This window comes from Planococcus citri, chromosome 1 (assembly GCF_950023065.1).
Source record: "Planococcus citri chromosome 1, ihPlaCitr1.1, whole genome shotgun sequence".
Lineage (NCBI taxonomy): Eukaryota > Metazoa > Arthropoda > Insecta > Hemiptera > Pseudococcidae > Planococcus > Planococcus citri.
The window spans coordinates 22,175,005-22,192,945 of record NC_088677.1 but is presented as its reverse complement, the minus strand read 5'-3'; the positions used below and the strand labels follow the sequence as shown (position 1 = coordinate 22,192,945).

Sequence of the window (17,941 nt, the reverse complement as noted above, 5' to 3'; positions counted from 1 at the left end):
TTTACTGTATTTTATGGTATTTTACCAAAAAGCCAAATTAACACTTCTTTTCCATCTTTCCTTCATTAAATTCCAAATTTCCATGGAAATTTATGATTTGAAAGTTACCAAAAATTTTCCCCATAAATTTCCAAAAAATGTCCATGGAAAATTTTCTATAATCTTTATTAATAAGTAACACCTAAAACAGATGAAAATTTACTTCAGAGGCAGGTCAGAAGTTCAGAACTTTGAAGTCAAACTACAAAAAATAATTCTTCGTATCCAAATTAGTAAAATACCATAAATACCGTAAAATACCGTCTGTATTTTACCAGCGAATAAATTATGGCAATTCAACAGCCCTGCATTGGTGTCATTTTTTCGAATGTAAAGAAGCAAATTTTGATTGAAAATGTGCAAAATGTGCCCAAAACTCTTTTTTTGATTTAAGTAAAATTATTCTCAAAAATATTTCACCCTAAAAAAAATGTTTGAAAGAAAAAAATTTGCTCTGGATTACACTGTTGAGTATAGTGAGGTTTTAAAAGAATAAGGTCAGTCCATTTTATTCTGGACTTGGAAAATTTTCTAAATGTGTTGTCAACTCAGACATTGACAAATGAGTCAGCAACACCTCAAAATTTCTAAAAATATTTTATAGATCCTGTAATCAACATCAATTATTTCCTCATCAATATTAACCAGATGGTTGATGTCCATTACTTACAAGATCTACAGAAGTATCTGCTTGATGACGACATTTTGTAGATAGGTACCTACTAGAGCTGAAAACGGTTACGCTACCTGCTAACCGGTATCTGGTTATAATTCCAGCTAAACCCGCTAGTGGTTGTATCGGGTTGATTTGGATATAGATAGTAGCATATGTGACGTGACGGGACAAAATCGACCTTCGGACCTAAAAATTATTTTTCACTTTTTGACGGATTTTTGGTACTCTGACATTCAAAAATCATTTAAAACCACCCGGAAGTCCCTATGATTTGCATAGCTCCATATACATGGTAATCCAGTCAGAAGTGTGCTCATTTTTTTGATTTTTTCCAATTTTTTTTTTGATTTTTTCATTATTTTAACTTTTAAATCGACCTGGAGGCGAAACAAAGCGTTCTACGAGAAAAATACATCGAGCAAAGTTGTAGAGAATTAAATTTCCAAAAACCTATGAGAGGTTTATTTTTCTCCTAAATGCATAGTTTTTCCGTTTTTCTCAAAAAACAAAAACCTCATGTTGATTACCATAAAATTTCTGTTTTTTGAGAAAAATGGAAAAACTATGCATTTAGGAGAAAAATAAACCTCTCATAGGTTTTTGGAAATTTAATTCTCTACAACTTTGCTCGGTGTATTTTTCTCGTAGAACGCTTTGTTTCGCCTCCAGATCGATTTCAAAATTGAAATAATGAAAAAATAAAATAAAAAATTGAAAAAATGAGCGCAATCACGACTGAGCCCCCTGTATCAATGTAAATAACCATTTTACCCCGTGATATTCACACAAGACAGGCAAGAAACGTTATCCAAGACTAGGTTTAGCTCAGTTTAGCCAGAGAACTTGATTAGAACGCAAGCGCTTCCGCTAAACGAGCAGAACTGGACTGAAAACTTTAACCCCCCATAACTCAAAAACTTATTTTCGGCTCGAAGGTCGATTTTGTCGCGTCGCGTCACATATAGTGAGTACAACCCGAATGTTTTTGCACTTGGTCTGCGCACGCATCCCAAAATTTGATAATGTGTAAGTGGGAGGAGTTACACTTCGACACCTGTCATTTGTATGTGTGATTGACGTTTGACATGATTGATGATAATGATAATGCCATGCCGGTACACCGGCTACACATTCAATGTGCTACTAGTTATATCGTGAACCGGTGCAACATTTTTTCAACTCGCTACCCGCTACTAGCGAGTAGCGAGAATTTATGATACGGATACAATAGTTACCTGCTGTCAGAGATTACCGTTTTCAGCTCTAGTGAGTACAGTCTTTTGTAGACCCAATAATTATAGTTGACATCAACTTCGTATCAACGAGACAACCTGAATTTCAATATTGATCATAAGGTCTACAAAGGTATCTAAGTACAATATATCGAAATCTTGCACATGATTGTAAGATACAAATGTAGACAGCAATGACAACCATCAGCATTTCCATCATAGTTTTTGAAAATAGTGTCAATTTTTAATCTATCAAGATTACCCCTTAGTGGATAATGTTCCGACTTTTTTCAATCAACAATCATGTAAAATCATGTCCATACTTTTGTTGAGGCAACTGATGATCTCGTCAGTGCTATGTCTCGTCAGTGCTACGTGGATGAGTGGACTGGACTAGACCTGACCCCTCTGAAACATAATTTACATTAATATTAACCAAACAGATGACCCTCTTCAGAAAAAATACCAGGAACAGACCTAGACCAAAGACCTCTCTAAAAAATCGGACCAATGACTGCAGTTTGGAACTTTGGACCCAAGTCACATCCATTTTTCCAAATTTTTAATGCCAGTTTACATGCCTATTTTCAAAAAATTTCTGTTACCTATGATTCAATTTCTTTTGAAGTTTTAATAATATTCTGAAATCAAAAATCCCATTTTTCAACTCATCTAATATGTTAGAAGTTTTTTTTCTTTCTGAAAAATATACCTAGACCGTTTTTGGACCTCTGCTGACCCATGACCAGGAATACCAGGATGAAAATTTCTGGTCAGGACCAGACCAGACCGACCTACAAAGACAAAGGTCTTTGTTTGAAAGCTCCAAACAAAGCCCTTGATTTTGGAGCAACCAAGTAGTTGTCACTAGTAATAATGCAGGTTCAAAATCAGGTTCGACGAATTTTGGAAATTTTTCCACCTTGGGCCACTCCTTTTCATCCATTACCAACCATTTTGGACCATTCCACTAAAGTGAGGACAAATCTTGCACTTTGCAACTACGATTTGCAATATCAGCAGTATTGTCATTGAATCATCAAAATCACGTCAGTGGGTTCATTTCTGCAGGAAGAGATCCAAAGGAAATGAAATTATTCTTTCCCCAAAAGAAGTTTCAAAATGGAATGGGAATTGTGGACGAACATTTTACATCACAAAGGATTACAATCCCAATTGAAAAGCAGTGGACTACTTGAATTTTAATGAATCCAAGAAAATCCTATCAGCCAGATTTGTGTTTCTATTGAGGTGTTTTAGTTGAAATTGAATCGTTTACTGGAAATTATGAAAAATAATCAAACTCTTGTGAAAAATGATCAACTCACCTACTTGCACCGTTTACCATAGAATTTCAAAAAAAAAAAAAAAAAAATGAGCCGTGGAGACTTTTACATCATTTACCCACCGTAATGAAATTGATTACTAAAAAAATATTCATCACACGTGAGGTCGATGCGGAAGACATTAAAGAGACCTACGGACCTACCATTACAACATTTCGGTGCAATGTCGAACCCTTTGTACATGTAAAACGAAAATAAGTGCGTTATATTTGAAGGGTTGATAGACAGCGACTATCATTAACGCCGGAATAACTTTTATCCACACTCAACAGGTTATTACGAAATTACATTAAGAATTACCTACCTATGCGAATTGTGTTCTTTTTAAGTAGCACGTCTCGTTCGTTCATTCATTTTTTACTTGAATTTCATCCAAAACGTAATAATGCATCAAAGGTAAAACGTCAAGTTTGATTATGTGTGATAGCGGTACCATGACTAATCAAGAGATGAGTGCGTGCATCAGAATGCTCGAATAAAATATATCTACTATTAAAAGCGTAGGTACGTACTACGTACTACGTAGTAGATCTAGAGGAGTCTGAGTAGGTACAAGCTGCATTACTAATTGTCTAACCATAACCTTATAAGTGAGAACAGTGCTCAAAAAGACCGTCATTATTAGTAACGATAATTACGAATAAAATGGTATAAAGCAAAAGGTGCTGCGATGGAATTATTGGCGTATACTATAACGCATTTTGTTTCTACACAGTTGGGTACCTACTCCTTACGCAGTGAAATTATTAATCTAATAGTTTTATTACTTCGTGATGCGTGAAACGTTTTTTTTTCCATTGCTTATATTATCTCTGTGGACTGTAGTCTGCGCATATATCGCATAAATTCGAGAAAAAAAACTTCAGTGGTCAATGGTCATGTTTGCCAAATTTATTCAAAATAAACGTTACGGGTAATTTGTTTTTATTCCTGGGAGATTGATCGAAGTTCTCGACAAGCCGATGAGCTGATTAAGTATAAGGTTCTAAATTCTAATTTCGGTGGTTGAAATTTAATTTGGTTTAATCCTACTTGTTTCATTTCCCAAGATAAGTAGGTACCCGTTGATAAAAAAAAAAAAAAAAGATTTTTAGTTAATATAAGCCAAAGACCAATAGTGGATGAGAAAATGGAAACATCTACGTGTATACAGGTACCTGAGTGATTACTCTCAGCACAGTCGATTAAGTAGGTAGGTCTAGGTACCTATTTTGTTCTCACCCTTGTTTGAAAATTGCATAACGCTGGAACTACGAAATTTCGGTGAATAGGAAAACTCATCTTAGTTCCGAATAAGATTAAGTACGCCATAAGAATGAGTACCTAAGCCTACCACAGTTTATTCTGCGATAGCCTAAATCGTAAGTAGGCCCTGCGAAAATATACAAATATGTATTAAATATGTCGGAAGTTTAAATTGTATTTAATGTCCAGTATACCTTACTGAGACGAGTCCAGTGAGAAAAAACAAACAAACACGTATAGCTCTTATATGGTGCGATAATGTAGTATAATTATTCTCAACGTTATAGCGCAATCATACTGTTCTTTACCTTTCCGGTGTTTATGTACCTACCTACGTCAATGACATGTTATGTAAAGCTACCTATGGCTTTTTTTATCGAGTCTTAAATTGAGATATTTTTTTTTACATCGACGACGCTAGTGACGACTCAAACTCTATCCGAGCTAATAAAATAATTACGATGTGTTTTCCAATATTTATTTGAAAATGTCCAGTTTTTGAAAACATAGAGCGAGCACTATAAGTTTGTGTTTTTCTTTTCTTCTTGCAGATGTGGTGCCAAATTATTTCAATCGGATTTTTAATCGGTGCTGCGGTTTCGCAGTCCAATTACGATAATCAAGCCAATAGCATCGAATACACCGGAGATGGTTTACCAGAATCCACCATCTTGGATGGAAAAATTACAAAGCTAGATGACATAGCTCCGATTATTTTCCTTAACCGAACGAAAGCTGCGTTGAATTGCGCTGCTGGATACATGCAGGTAATGTAACCAGATCACTTAGTTGTTCTATATTTTAATAATTATTTTCTAATGAGTACATTTGAATGCTCACATATTAAGTATATTGTTATGGAATGCTTTCGTTTTATTCTATCGTATCATAACCAAATGAAAAAATTACTATAAACATACTACATACTTACCTATCTAAGAGAGCACCTACATTGGTAGGCCTAATGATAATAATTATAAAGAGAAATTCTACAAATACAATATAAATTGTGTTTAAAAACGTATGAAAATCTGCAGGTATCATTTTCGCAAATTATTCACATACACATTCATTCGATGTGTTGTTTTTTGTTTCTCCAAAGGTATAATATCTTTTTATAAGAGTATGTAATACCTACTTTGGTTGATATATTAAACGAGCTATGTATTTATCATTGAAAGAGCTAAAAAAAAATAGAATTTTTCGAATTCTCAGCAAAACTATAACTACGTACTACGTAGTAACGTACATTAAAGAATTTACAAGTTGAAGCAAAAGTTGAAAAACAAAATATACGAATATTGTTGAGTAAAAGCGACGATATTCATTAAAATTCTATTTTATTTAATACTTAGATATTTTGTAAAGATAATGCTTATAATTTTACGATCAATTTTATTTTGTCTATGTACTTCTATTATAGTTTTTAATGCTTGATAAATGGTAAATAAATGAAAAATTGGGCGGTACAAATTAGGGAAAATTTTTTTCTTCAGGCTTATGAGAAGTGTGAAAAAATTCAGTTTTGTCTTTATTAGTTGTAATTTTTTTTGCACAAATATCTCCATTTTACTGGGAATTTTAACGAATGAAGACATGTTTAAACATCATTTGAAAAAAAAAGAATAAATGTAGGTAAATAAACGAAATGAGATTATTTTTTAAAAAAAATGAAAAACTTGATAAGCAAGAAGATAAAAAATTGAATCAGAAAAAAATCATTGCAATTGAAATAATAGCTTAATAAAAATAAAAAGGGATTGAATCAGAAAAAAATCATTGCAATTGAAATAATAGTTTAATAAAAACAAAAAGGAATTGTTCAAATGGAATAATTCCTCAGGTTGACCTACCTAACATTTCAAGATCAATTTTCTAGAAAGCTGTTTTTATTCAAAAGTCAACAGGGTCTTGAAATTTTCATCGCCGTGTGCAATATGCATCACCTGATAATTTTTCTCTCATGCAAATACTTCGTTAAAATTTACAAGCAACCTGTTTTGTAAATTTATTTGAGGCGTTTGAAATAAATATTCGAATATTTATTTTCGATTTGAAAAAAAAACAACTGGGCCACCGAATGTTTAAAATATTTTATTGTCCTGCGTTTGTTGGTGCGTTAAAATAAAGCAACGTTTGCATTTAGGTAATGAAATTTATTACAAAATTGATTTGCCAATTTTGCATTTGCGAATCATTTCCATAGTTAGGTAAACGTACGTCTACGTACCTACATCTCTTGAGAGAAACCAATGCACTAATTACTATTTAGATATAAATTTTTGGTTGCAAACGTTCCACATTTCCTTTATTACATTACATAGTTGGTAAAAATTGCGAACCAGGATTCTGAGTATGCAAATTTATTTACTTGGATCGTTAAGGTTACAGGATTTCGCATTGCGTGACTAATGTATGCAGTTTGGTTGGTTTAATCATTTGTAATTTTTTTTTTTTTTTTTTTTTTTTTCGTTTAAAATTTTTCATGTGTTGAAAAAATTACTTACCTGCTTCAAAAAATAAAAAATACAATGCTTATCAACTTTTCGTAGAAGCTTTCTCAAAATCACGAGTTATATGCCAAATAAAATCAGGGGCAGTGAATAGGCAACTTATTCAACAAAGAAGTTACAGCAAATGCATACCCATAATACTACGTATAATGACCAAGAAAAATACTTTAGTAGCAACGGCAACAAAGGCTAAATAAGACTGACGAAGCTTAATTCAGTTACCTATATTTCTTTTTTCCAGATTGATTTGAAATTCGAGCATCCATTCTATGGAATCGTATATGCAGATTTTGACAGATCTAGCTCATGTATTATTAGTGGAAATGGAACCAGAACAGCCAGGATAGATTTACCTTTGAAAGGATGTGGAACCATACAGGTGAATATATTTTTGCAGCGAATTCTCACCCTTTGAAAAAATAATTACATATTGTTTCAAATTTACAAACTACTTGAGTCGTACAAGTTTTAAAAAAAATAGCTAGGAAGTAGGTTACATTTCAAGCAAAGAGACTCGAATCATTTCCGAACGGATTTATTCATTTTTCAAGTTTTTGTGAATCATTCCAGAACGAATTGATTCATTCATTAAGCTTTAGTGAATAATTCCAGAACGAATTGATTCATCAAATTGAAAATTGATTTTCAATTTTTTAGTGAATCATTCACGAACGAATTGATCAAATTTTTTGGTGAATCATTCGCAAACGAATTGACCAATTTATTGGTGAATCATTCGCGAACGAATTGATTCATCTAATGATCTAGTATTGATTTTTTTTTAGCGAATCATTCACGAACGAAACGTAACAACGAATTGAATAATTCTTACCTTTTGGAGAATCATTCGCGAACGAATTGAATCGTTATCGTATTAGCATTTTTTTGGTGGATCGTTCACGAACGAATTGATTCATTTGCTCATTTTTAGTGAATCATTCACGAACGAATTGAATAATTTTTGGTGAATCATTCGCGAACGAATTGATTCATCTAATGATCTAATATTGATTTTTAGCGAATCAATCATTTCATTCCGAAACAACGAATTTGAATAATTCTTGCCTTTTGGAGAATCATTCGCGAACGAATTGATTACCTAATTTTTGGTGAATCATTCACGAACGAATTGATCAAATTTTTTGGTGAATCATTCGCAAACGAATTGACCAATTATTGGTGAATCATTCGCCTGATTCGCGAACTAATTGAATCATCTAATGGTCTAATTGATTTGAATTTTACTTGGCGAATCATTCACGAACGAAACGACGAATTGAATAATTCTTGCTTTTTGGAGAATCATTCGCAAATAAATTGAATCGTATTATTTAGCAGCTCCTTCGCTAATGGATTGATTTATTTACCTAATTGTTTTTAAAATCATTCTCGAACGAATGGATTGATTAATTTTTTGGTGGATCATTCACGAACGAATTGATTCATTTACTTATTTTTAGTGAATCATTCACGATCACGAACGAATTGATTAATTTTTGCTTTGGTGAATCATTCACGAACGAATTAAATTAACTCATAAATTGATGAAAAAATGATGAAATGATGAACATAATCAATTCGTTCATGAATGATTCCCTGAAATGAATTGATCACCGTACCTACAAGTACAACTGTACAAGGAAGGGTAGAATGTGGAAATTAATTTAAATTTTATCAAGGTATGTCAGTGTGTGATGTAAGTTGCCTATCTCTGATTTTATGATCAGATCAGACTGTTTTTATTCTTGTTGTTTTTGAAAGAGATGAATTAAAATTACAATTATTTTATCGCCGTACGTGTCCCTTGATAATGAACCAATCAGTATTTTTTCGTAATTTCATCCACTCTCGTCACCTATTAGGCTATTGATGTAATGACAATGACATATTACCTATATGTATGCATAGTATACCAATTATTGTTATTTTTATTTATTAATTTTTTTTTGTTTTTTGCAGAATCCTACCCGCGTTTTTACCAACAACATCGTTGTGAGATTTCATTCGAGTTTGGAGATGGATGGCGACGAAGTAATCACAATCGTTTGTAGGTATCCACCTCCTATTGCTCCACCACCACCATTCCCAATACCACTGTAAGTATAATTTCACCAAAACCTACATAAGTTTATAGAGAAACTGTAGCTCGAAGAGTCAACAGTTGAATGAAAAATCAAAATGTCATAATTTCTACTTTTACCATTTATAAATATTGAAACAATTGATTGTTAAAATCGAATAAATTGAAGTTTTAGGCAAAATTCTATAGTATTATTGAGGTTTATTGTCTATTATGCAGTCATTGTCTGTTAAATCTTTGGAAAAGAGAACAAAAGTTTTTTTTTAGATAAATACAAAATTGTAATGTAGGTAGGTGCCTAGGCTGCCTACTTATTGATGTACAGGGTGGACAGAAATATCGGGTACCCCTAAACAAGTTTTCTACTAAAATACTTCGGTTGGTCACAGTGAATGATAATAATGATAACACATGATTGGTTGCTGGACCGGAGAGATAACATTCCACCAATCATACGCATCTATTTCACGTTGCCAACCCATATTTTTAATGAAAAACTTTCTTAGGGGTACCCGATATTTCTGGCCACCCTGTAGACAGGAAATCAATTTTTATTTAGGGATTTTGAGCAGAGATGGAACGATTACCGATTATAATCGATTATAGCCGATTATAATCGGCCGATTAAAATAATCGGACAGCATCGATTAATCGGTCGATTAATCGAATCTTGGCGCTACCTATATTGTACTAATATTTCAGGCTTTTTCATTGGTCAATGGTTAAGTTGCAATGGGCCAAGGTACCGATCGTTCCGCATGACGTCATGTTTTGCTGTGTTTGGCCGTCGATTTAATCGACCGATTAATCGCCGTCGATTAATCGATTATTTCCGATTATTTTGAAGAAAATCATCGATGTAGCATCGATTATAATCGATTCCATCTCTGATTTTGAGTCACCCCATAACTGCATTTATTTTATTTTTTTAAATTATTGTTTCAACTGTGTATTTTCAAATTATTCGCAACCTACTTACCTACTTATTATTGTGTTTATTTTCAGACAAACGTACCCCGAAACTTCAACCCCGGCACCTTTGAAAGGTTTTCAAATACTATTGATAATTTGCGGAATTCTATTCTTATCTCTGGTACTGCTCGGATTAGCCGGATCATATTACTGCCTTCGTAATCGACGAATTCAAGTGATCCGCAGACATCCTGTACCAGCGACTGGTTCCGAAATCACCAAAATATCGGATTCCAGTTTAGGAATGTATGATGGGTTGAAGATCCCCAGAGCCCATACATTCATGACAACCACTGCCAGCATTAGCGAATCCGAAGTTGCCATTATTAGCGGAGCCGATACACTGCCCAGTGATTACCCATCGGAATCGCCCAGTACCACGCATTCCGAGGTAGAAGAAATGGACGGTCGAAGTTTACGCAGATCGTTGAGCTCGAGCGGTTCTTACGAGAACAAAGCTTACGTGCAAGAGAGCTCGTACTTCTCCGAACAATACGGCCACTTGAGTGAAATGGAGATTAACACCGGTTCGGCAATCAAACACAGACCACCACCTCCGGAGCCCAAGTTCAACGTTGAAATGAGGATCAAGAAAGCTCCTCTACCTCCACCCACGCCTAGTCCTCCTTCATCCGATTCCGAGGGTAGTTTGATCATGCAAGAGCGTAATTTGAGCACTATTCACGAACGAGACGAAACAGTCGAATTAACCGAACGATCCAGAACGTTTATGTACAAGCCAGAAATCCACACACCACCCAAGGCCAAATCGCCTCCTATATATTCGGAAGTTATTCGCAAACACGATAAAGTCGACAAGAGCGAATATATCGAAGAAACTTTCGACAGATCTGCCATGGAAGAAAGCGATTTCCACCGTACCGAGCTGCACACCGAAGTAAAAGAACCTCCTTTGGTTGTCCAACGTCGTCCCGAGATCACCTCTCATTTTGTCGACGATGTATTCTTACGTACCATTACCGAGAAGAAAACCATCGAAGATATCGAACGTCATCGTCGCCAAGTTACCGAATACCACGCCAAACCACCACCTCCTCCACCCACCAAATGGGACGTGGAAATTCGAAACTACCCGAATCCCAATGCTCCTTCACCCAGTGGTGACGAAACCGCCACCGATTGGGAAAGCCATTCGGAAAACTCGTCCATTTACGGTATACCAGCGGTTAGCAGATCTGACGAACGTTATAGAACGCAAATGGACCTCGAACAGCAGTATCGTTCAACTTTAGATATACCAGTGCCAAATCCACCGCCTCAAAATTGGGATTCGTTGATCAAAGTGTTAGAATATTCTCCGGCTGAAACATCAGAAACGAAAGAATACCGTACCGAGCAAACTCTCTCGTTGGAAGATAAGAAAAAATGGCGTAAAATCATCACGACCGAATCCACATTGCGTACGATGCTGACTGAAGCTTCATCCAGAGAAGATTACGAACGTATACGTAAAGATCAAAGATACGAGAAATTATTCGAACCCCCGAAATGGGACGTCATCATACGAGTTCTAACACCACCCGATCGATTATTCGATCAACGAGCTCCCGGTGGATCGAATCGCTACCGTAGAAAATCCGAATGGGATACTCGTAGCAGAAGAAGTTCTTTACCAACGTTATACGAATACGATTCGGATGCATCGTCTATCCGTCTAGCTGAAGTTTTTGCTCATCCTTACACGTCCGATCCGTTAGCACGTTCAAGGAGAACATCCAGGTCTAGTTTGAGATCCGATATGGATGTTAGATCGATGAGCGAAATCATGGTCGATTTTGCCCGACAAGATGTGCCGGATAACATGAGCGATGGCAGTTCCTATTACAGACCTAGAAGGTATTTCGACGAAGACGACGAAGAAACTGGTAGTCTGGTTAGATCTCTTAGTCAGCCATCGTTAGCCAGATCAGCTTCCGAGTTCACCGAAAGCTGGGGTATTAGAAGAGGTAATTGGGATATCGATAGTCCCGAGCATTCTCCCAGATCATCTGCCAGATTTGGCAGAAATGAACAAAGCTCATCCTCGACAGCGTACAATGTACAACAATCTTCGTACTCTCAACAAAAACGATGGTTCAGAGAAGGTGATAATTGAACGATGTGATTTCTACTAAACTTATAATTTGAAATTTTGCTCATATTCAGCTCACCATAGTGATGCTTTATCGGAAACAAATGTTTAAAAAAAAAAAAACCACTTTCTTCTTGTGGATGAATTTTGAAGATACCTACCTACGTATTTCTTTAATGGAAAAAGAAAACTTTTCAAAAACTACTTTCAACTTAAATTACTTAATATTCAAACTACAAACAATCATACTAAATCTTTTTGATTTTTGCGAAAATTTCTCTTAACATATTTCAATATATGAAAAAAATGCATACAAGATAAAAGTTACCCCAATGAATATAATGTTCATAGGTACCTACCTAATTAGGTACATACAAAGCTGTTGCGGTATAAAACAAGCTGTTTTAAACAACATGATTACAAATGTTACGCTCCAATAAAAAAGACTTATTTATTTTTTAATTTCGAAAATTGCTACAAAAATGTAGTTTTTTATGCAGCAATGGGTTGAAAAAAATAAAAGGTAAAAAAACTGTGTTGTAATTTTGAAATTGAAAGATTCGTGGAAGTTGATAACGACGCTAAAGCTATTGATTGATGACCGGTCCCATTTTATTATTCAAATTTGTTCATTCATTACTTCATAAAGAGCTGATAGGGCTTTTTTGATGTCTTTCACTTGATTTTATATGTATTACTATTATCAATTTACCAAGTTGGCCTACATAAAATGTAGAAATGAAATATTAAAAGGATACCTGCCAATTAAGCTATAATTTAGCTGTTCATTTTCCATAGAAATTGTGATTTCGAAAAAAAAATTAAGTTCAACATAATGTGATAGGTACCTTTCTTTATATACTCAAGCTATTGTATGCTTTGAAGATTGCATAATAAAAGCGTATGGATGACAAAAAAGAACGTGTATTTTTTCTTTTTAAAAAAAAAGTACTGTTCGAAAGATATTTTTAAATTATTTTGCGCTACCGCTCAGTCATAAATCTTATCGTATAGTTCGATTGATAGGCATGTTTGATTGTGTGATTATTTGGCATTTGTTAGTACTTTACTTACCTAATACCTATCTTAGTACAATACGATACGAAATATCTACTTAACGGAAATTCTTATTGCCATCATTGTTCGATACTTCTTATGTTGATACCTACATTAAAATTGACGTATATTTGCAATCTTCTCACTCTCATTGCGAGTAAAGATCAAATTTTAATTAAAATTCTTAATGTATTTAACATATTTTTATTTATATTTTTTTGATTGACTGCTGCATAGTTACGATTAACTGATTTTTTTTCTTTTAGAAAAGAGTTAACCATATTAAGTTAATAAGTACCTGTATTTAATATTGACGAATTTTATATCTATACTAATTATTTTTATTACACGTTTTTAATTTTTTTTCTGTAATTTAATTTAATTAAGGACGAGTTGACGAACGTGTGGATATCGTGTACGTGTGTAATTTGTATTAGTGTGTGTTATTTTCTACAATTATTATTTTTTTTCTCTTTTTTTCTTGAATAAATCGATCTCTAAATTAAATTTTAACATTATTAATTTAATGATATTTTATTAAGTATTCTATATATGTGCTGAAGGAACATGCGTATATATTGAGCATGTGTGCTCATTTTAAAAATAATTTTCTTCTTGTCATTTTAATAATATTATTGGTTTTCCTTATTTTTCTCATGTTTTGTTTTTCTAATTAATTATCTAATTATTTTTGTAGAATGTTCAACTTACATTTGAAAAATTTGAAGAAGTGCCAAAATATTTAATTATATAAGTGAATAAGTAGGATATATTTATTTGCTCAAGATATTTTCGCATTAATTTTTGTTTATTCTACGAGTAGGTAGAAAAAACTTTTATTGAATCGATTTTAGGTATAAATTTAAGAAATTCGAATTGCCGTGAAAATATTTTTTGCTTAATCAATTTTTCATTGCTCACTTGCTTTTATAAAATAATTAAAGTGAGACTGAAAAATTGATTGAAAACAAATTTCGTTATAGCTTAAAAATATTAATTTCTTTTTTGTACGAATAATCAAATAAAAGTTCTAACAACAATTGTATATTTTTTATTATCAATTTATAATGAAATTTAAATTTTAAAAAATAGGCAATAATGGTTTATAAAATCGTAGCGTATGCGGCGTAATTAGCAATCGCGCATGCATTCTGTCCTCGTTTTAATAACATGTAACCATCTTCGCCCCATTCTTCTGTCCACCAATTTTTCAAAATCCATGCCTTTTTTGTGTAACCTACCAGCAGCATGGCGTGATTTACGGAATCAGATTTGCACTCGCGGTCGTAATAAACTCCTTTCCTGTTGAAAAGATGAGAAAATTCTGGTTTTGAAAAGTCTTATTGCTATGTAGATGTGCGGTTATCTTTACCTACTTAATTACATAAATATTTTCAACTTACGCGTAGAGCTGGAATGTGGTGGGACTAGCGTTAACTGACACAGCAATTGGACCAATTGTGACTAATGCGTTTCTCAAAGCAATTTCGTCTCTTGGAGGTAATATACCCCAGGTTTTTATTTTGATGGCTGCCTTACTTCTTTTGAAATTGCATGTGGATTGCTAAAATAATTTCAAAACACAAAATAGGTACCTATTTGAATATACTTCAAAATGGGGCACATAAAATTCCAGCGTTGTAGGTCAATTCGTTAAAATTTTGATTTTTTGCCCTTTGATTTTCAAAAATACACCCAAAACTGCAAATTGAGAAATATTTAAAGTTTCAGTTCCAAATTAAACTTCATAATCCAGTTAAAAGCACAATAAATAAAATAAAATTGCTATTTACTTTAGCGGTATATGGGTAATCTTCTTCTACCATCAAACCTCCTACTGATTGAACATATTTCAGCGTATTACGTAAAGAACCTCCGGCACAGCCTAGGTTTCCTGCAGTATAAGAGCAGTCCACTAATTGCTGAGCGCTAAAAAAAAAAAAAAAAATGAAAAAAATGAATAGATTACAGATAAATGAAATTTTCATCCAGCTTATTGTTAAATGGCTCTATTGAAAATCCAAGCACATTTAATATTATTTATGCACGTACCTGAAATTTATGATTTTTTTTCGACTTTTGAAATATTGTCCTTGTAGACAACCAGCAACGCTGAAAGCGTAGCAAGAGCCGCATTCTTCTTGGTTTTCTGGTTCTGTAATGAAGCCTTCTTTTCTCCAGTCTAGCTGTGAATTTAAGAACAGACATTTTTCATATGTGGGTATGTATCGTTACATTGGAATCATATGAATTATATTATGAAACCTACTTCTTCCGGGATCGCAGTCAAATTATGGTGAGGTAAACCTGTGATTTCTCTGCTCGATGGTTTCTTTTTAGATTGCGATAATCTTACCATTTCTCTCAAGTATTGTCTTTGGTTCTGGAATACAAACGTGAAAAATTTACCTACTCCAATATTTTGATTAAAGAGCTTTGAAATTTGAGGCACTCCTCCTCCTCGGATCATGAAAGTAATGATGTTTCCGGAGAACGAAAATTTGGAATTTTGAACACGTACGAGAAAATTTCTCGAGTTGGAGTGAGTGAGGGGAGGGGGGGAGGGGTCGACTCAAAAAAATGTTGAGATGGTTTTACATAAAAACTAACATTTTGGGTGACTTTCGTCAAAATTGAAGAAAGTGTCGATTCCACTATCTTATCGTGAAAGGATCTTTTTATTGTATTTTTGATGATGTACGAAGAGTTGCCTAACGTATATGCACACAGGCGCTGTTAAGAATATAATTATGCTTACCAAGTCCGCCAAATGATTTATTTCCAATTCGTACGTATGCAAGCCTTGTTTATGTTCTTCGTTATGCTTGTTTATCATGTGATAATTTTTCTCCCATATTTGTCTTCTTTTATTCTCCGAAACTGGATGGTAAGTTTTGTTAAACCGCGTCTGAAAAGTTACCCAAAGGCCAAATTCGAGCAAAAATGACGGATCAGTAATTTTTTGTGATTCAATTACCTACGTTGGAACAGTATTTACCTTAAAACTTTCCCAATGTTCGTCTAAATGTGGCGAAGATTTAATAGGTTCTGAGTTGATGATCTGCAGTACTCCAAATAGGCCCAAAGCGAGGAAAGTTTTCCATGCAAAATGTGCATTTTGAATAATCTAAATGATCGATACACAAAGATGTAATATTATATTTTGCAAGCTGAGTAATTGAGTATATTCCTTATTTGCAGGATTTTTACAAACAAAATTAAGCGTTTTTTTTTTCTTAAAAGAAGAAAGAGGTAGGTCAATTTAGGTATGCAAAAATCATAATTTTGCTTATTCGAGAGATCTACGAAATGGACGAAAAATGTTACAACATCGTTAGTAAATATATATCTTATTTGAATTGTTAGTCAAAGACATTCACAAAATTACGTATGTTAAGGTAAATACATTAAATAATACAGGATTAGTAACCCTAACTGATGTTCAATATCACAGTGATAACTTACCATCTTACTTTACCGGATGAAGTTTTCATGCAAAAAAACGTTGTACTTAATCTTCATCGTGGTAATGATACTATACTCATTTACTTATAAAATGACGTGTTATATTTTCATTAAAAATTAATTTCGTGAAAGGAGTCGCTGATTATGTAGCATAAACATAATATGAGAAATGCTGATTTAGCTATCTAAAGCAATGGTATGGTACCGGTTAGATTGACGTGGTAAGTAAAATTACCTGGCTTAATTGTGTATGTACTCGTATACTGTGGATACCTGATTATTTACACAACATGAATTGTTTTTATAAACAATTTGAAATTTTTTAAAAGAGGGAAACCCTCGTGCAGGTACTAGTTCAGGTCAAAGAAAGATTGAAGACACTCCACAGATGCCTATTCAGCCTACTACCTACCTAGGTATACCTAATTGAAATTAAACCACGACGAAATAAACTCATGTGACTAAAAAAGGGGTCAAAATTTTGAAAAATCGTGAAAAGTCGAGTGATATATCGAATGGTACGTTATCGAGGACACTGAACCCGAATATGAACTTTTTTTCAGTTTATACGTTTCCTCAAAACCCTCTTATGCCCTCCTAAATAGGATGAAATTTTGAAAAGTCGCCAAAAATCGTGTAATATATCGAATAGTACGTTTTCAAGATCGTTGAATACGAATTTTTAGAATCCGTAGTATTGTATACCTATTCATTCCAATTTTGATTCCAAAAAATTGATTATTTACACAGGTTAGAATTTTTCAATAATTTTCAGCTGGCTGCAAAAGCGGAACCATTTGTGATAGAAGATTGATGTACAAAATGAACAATCCATAATGATGCTGTTTGTTTTACATTGAACATGAAATTGACCTCGCTTAGTGAAACAGAACTTTATAATCTCACTTCGTAGGGTATGTCAGAATCACTTTATGGAGTCTGACTTCAAGAAGAATAACAAATCGGGGTCTCTCATCAAAACTGCCATTCCTCCACGTTATTCTGGTAATTATTTTGCTGTTCATAAAAAATATTCGTTAGCCTAGATGAAAGTAGGTAGGGTAGGTAACTCAAGTCTTCCCCTGAATGATATTTTATGTTTATTCTTCCTTCTCCTTCCCATCCCAAATAATTTGTTCAATTCCAATTACTATATTCACCCACAAAATAATTCGATTGATACTTCTTCTCCAAACCCATGTTCCGTAAAGGTAAATGTCTTTTC

At 33.7% G+C, this 17,941-nt stretch overlaps 2 protein-coding genes across 2 annotated transcripts in view; one reads left to right on the top strand and one right to left on the bottom strand.

The window, feature by feature from the left end:
- Nucleotides 1-14,291, top strand: part of LOC135849868 (uncharacterized) — a 67,076-nt gene extending 52,785 nt beyond the window's left edge. The window contains exons 3-6 of the mRNA XM_065370498.1: nucleotides 5,090-5,305; nucleotides 7,293-7,430; nucleotides 9,011-9,147; nucleotides 10,137-14,291. Of these exons, the coding sequence (XP_065226570.1) occupies nucleotides 5,090-5,305; nucleotides 7,293-7,430; nucleotides 9,011-9,147; nucleotides 10,137-12,219 (2,574 nt within the window). The 3' untranslated portion in view covers nucleotides 12,220-14,291. The remainder of the gene's footprint in view (nucleotides 1-5,089; nucleotides 5,306-7,292; nucleotides 7,431-9,010; nucleotides 9,148-10,136) is intronic.
- Nucleotides 14,287-16,874, bottom strand: LOC135849869 (procathepsin L-like). Its single transcript, XM_065370500.1, has 8 exons — nucleotides 16,717-16,874; nucleotides 16,250-16,378; nucleotides 16,010-16,159; nucleotides 15,521-15,634; nucleotides 15,304-15,437; nucleotides 15,045-15,180; nucleotides 14,655-14,815; nucleotides 14,287-14,553 (listed from the first exon to the last, which is right to left on the bottom strand). The coding sequence occupies exons 1-8, from the start codon at nucleotides 16,717-16,719 to the stop codon at nucleotides 14,355-14,357; spliced, it is 1,026 nt and encodes a 341-aa protein (XP_065226572.1). The 5' UTR covers nucleotides 16,720-16,874; the 3' UTR covers nucleotides 14,287-14,354.
- Between the last annotated feature and the right edge of the window lie 1,067 nt (nucleotides 16,875-17,941).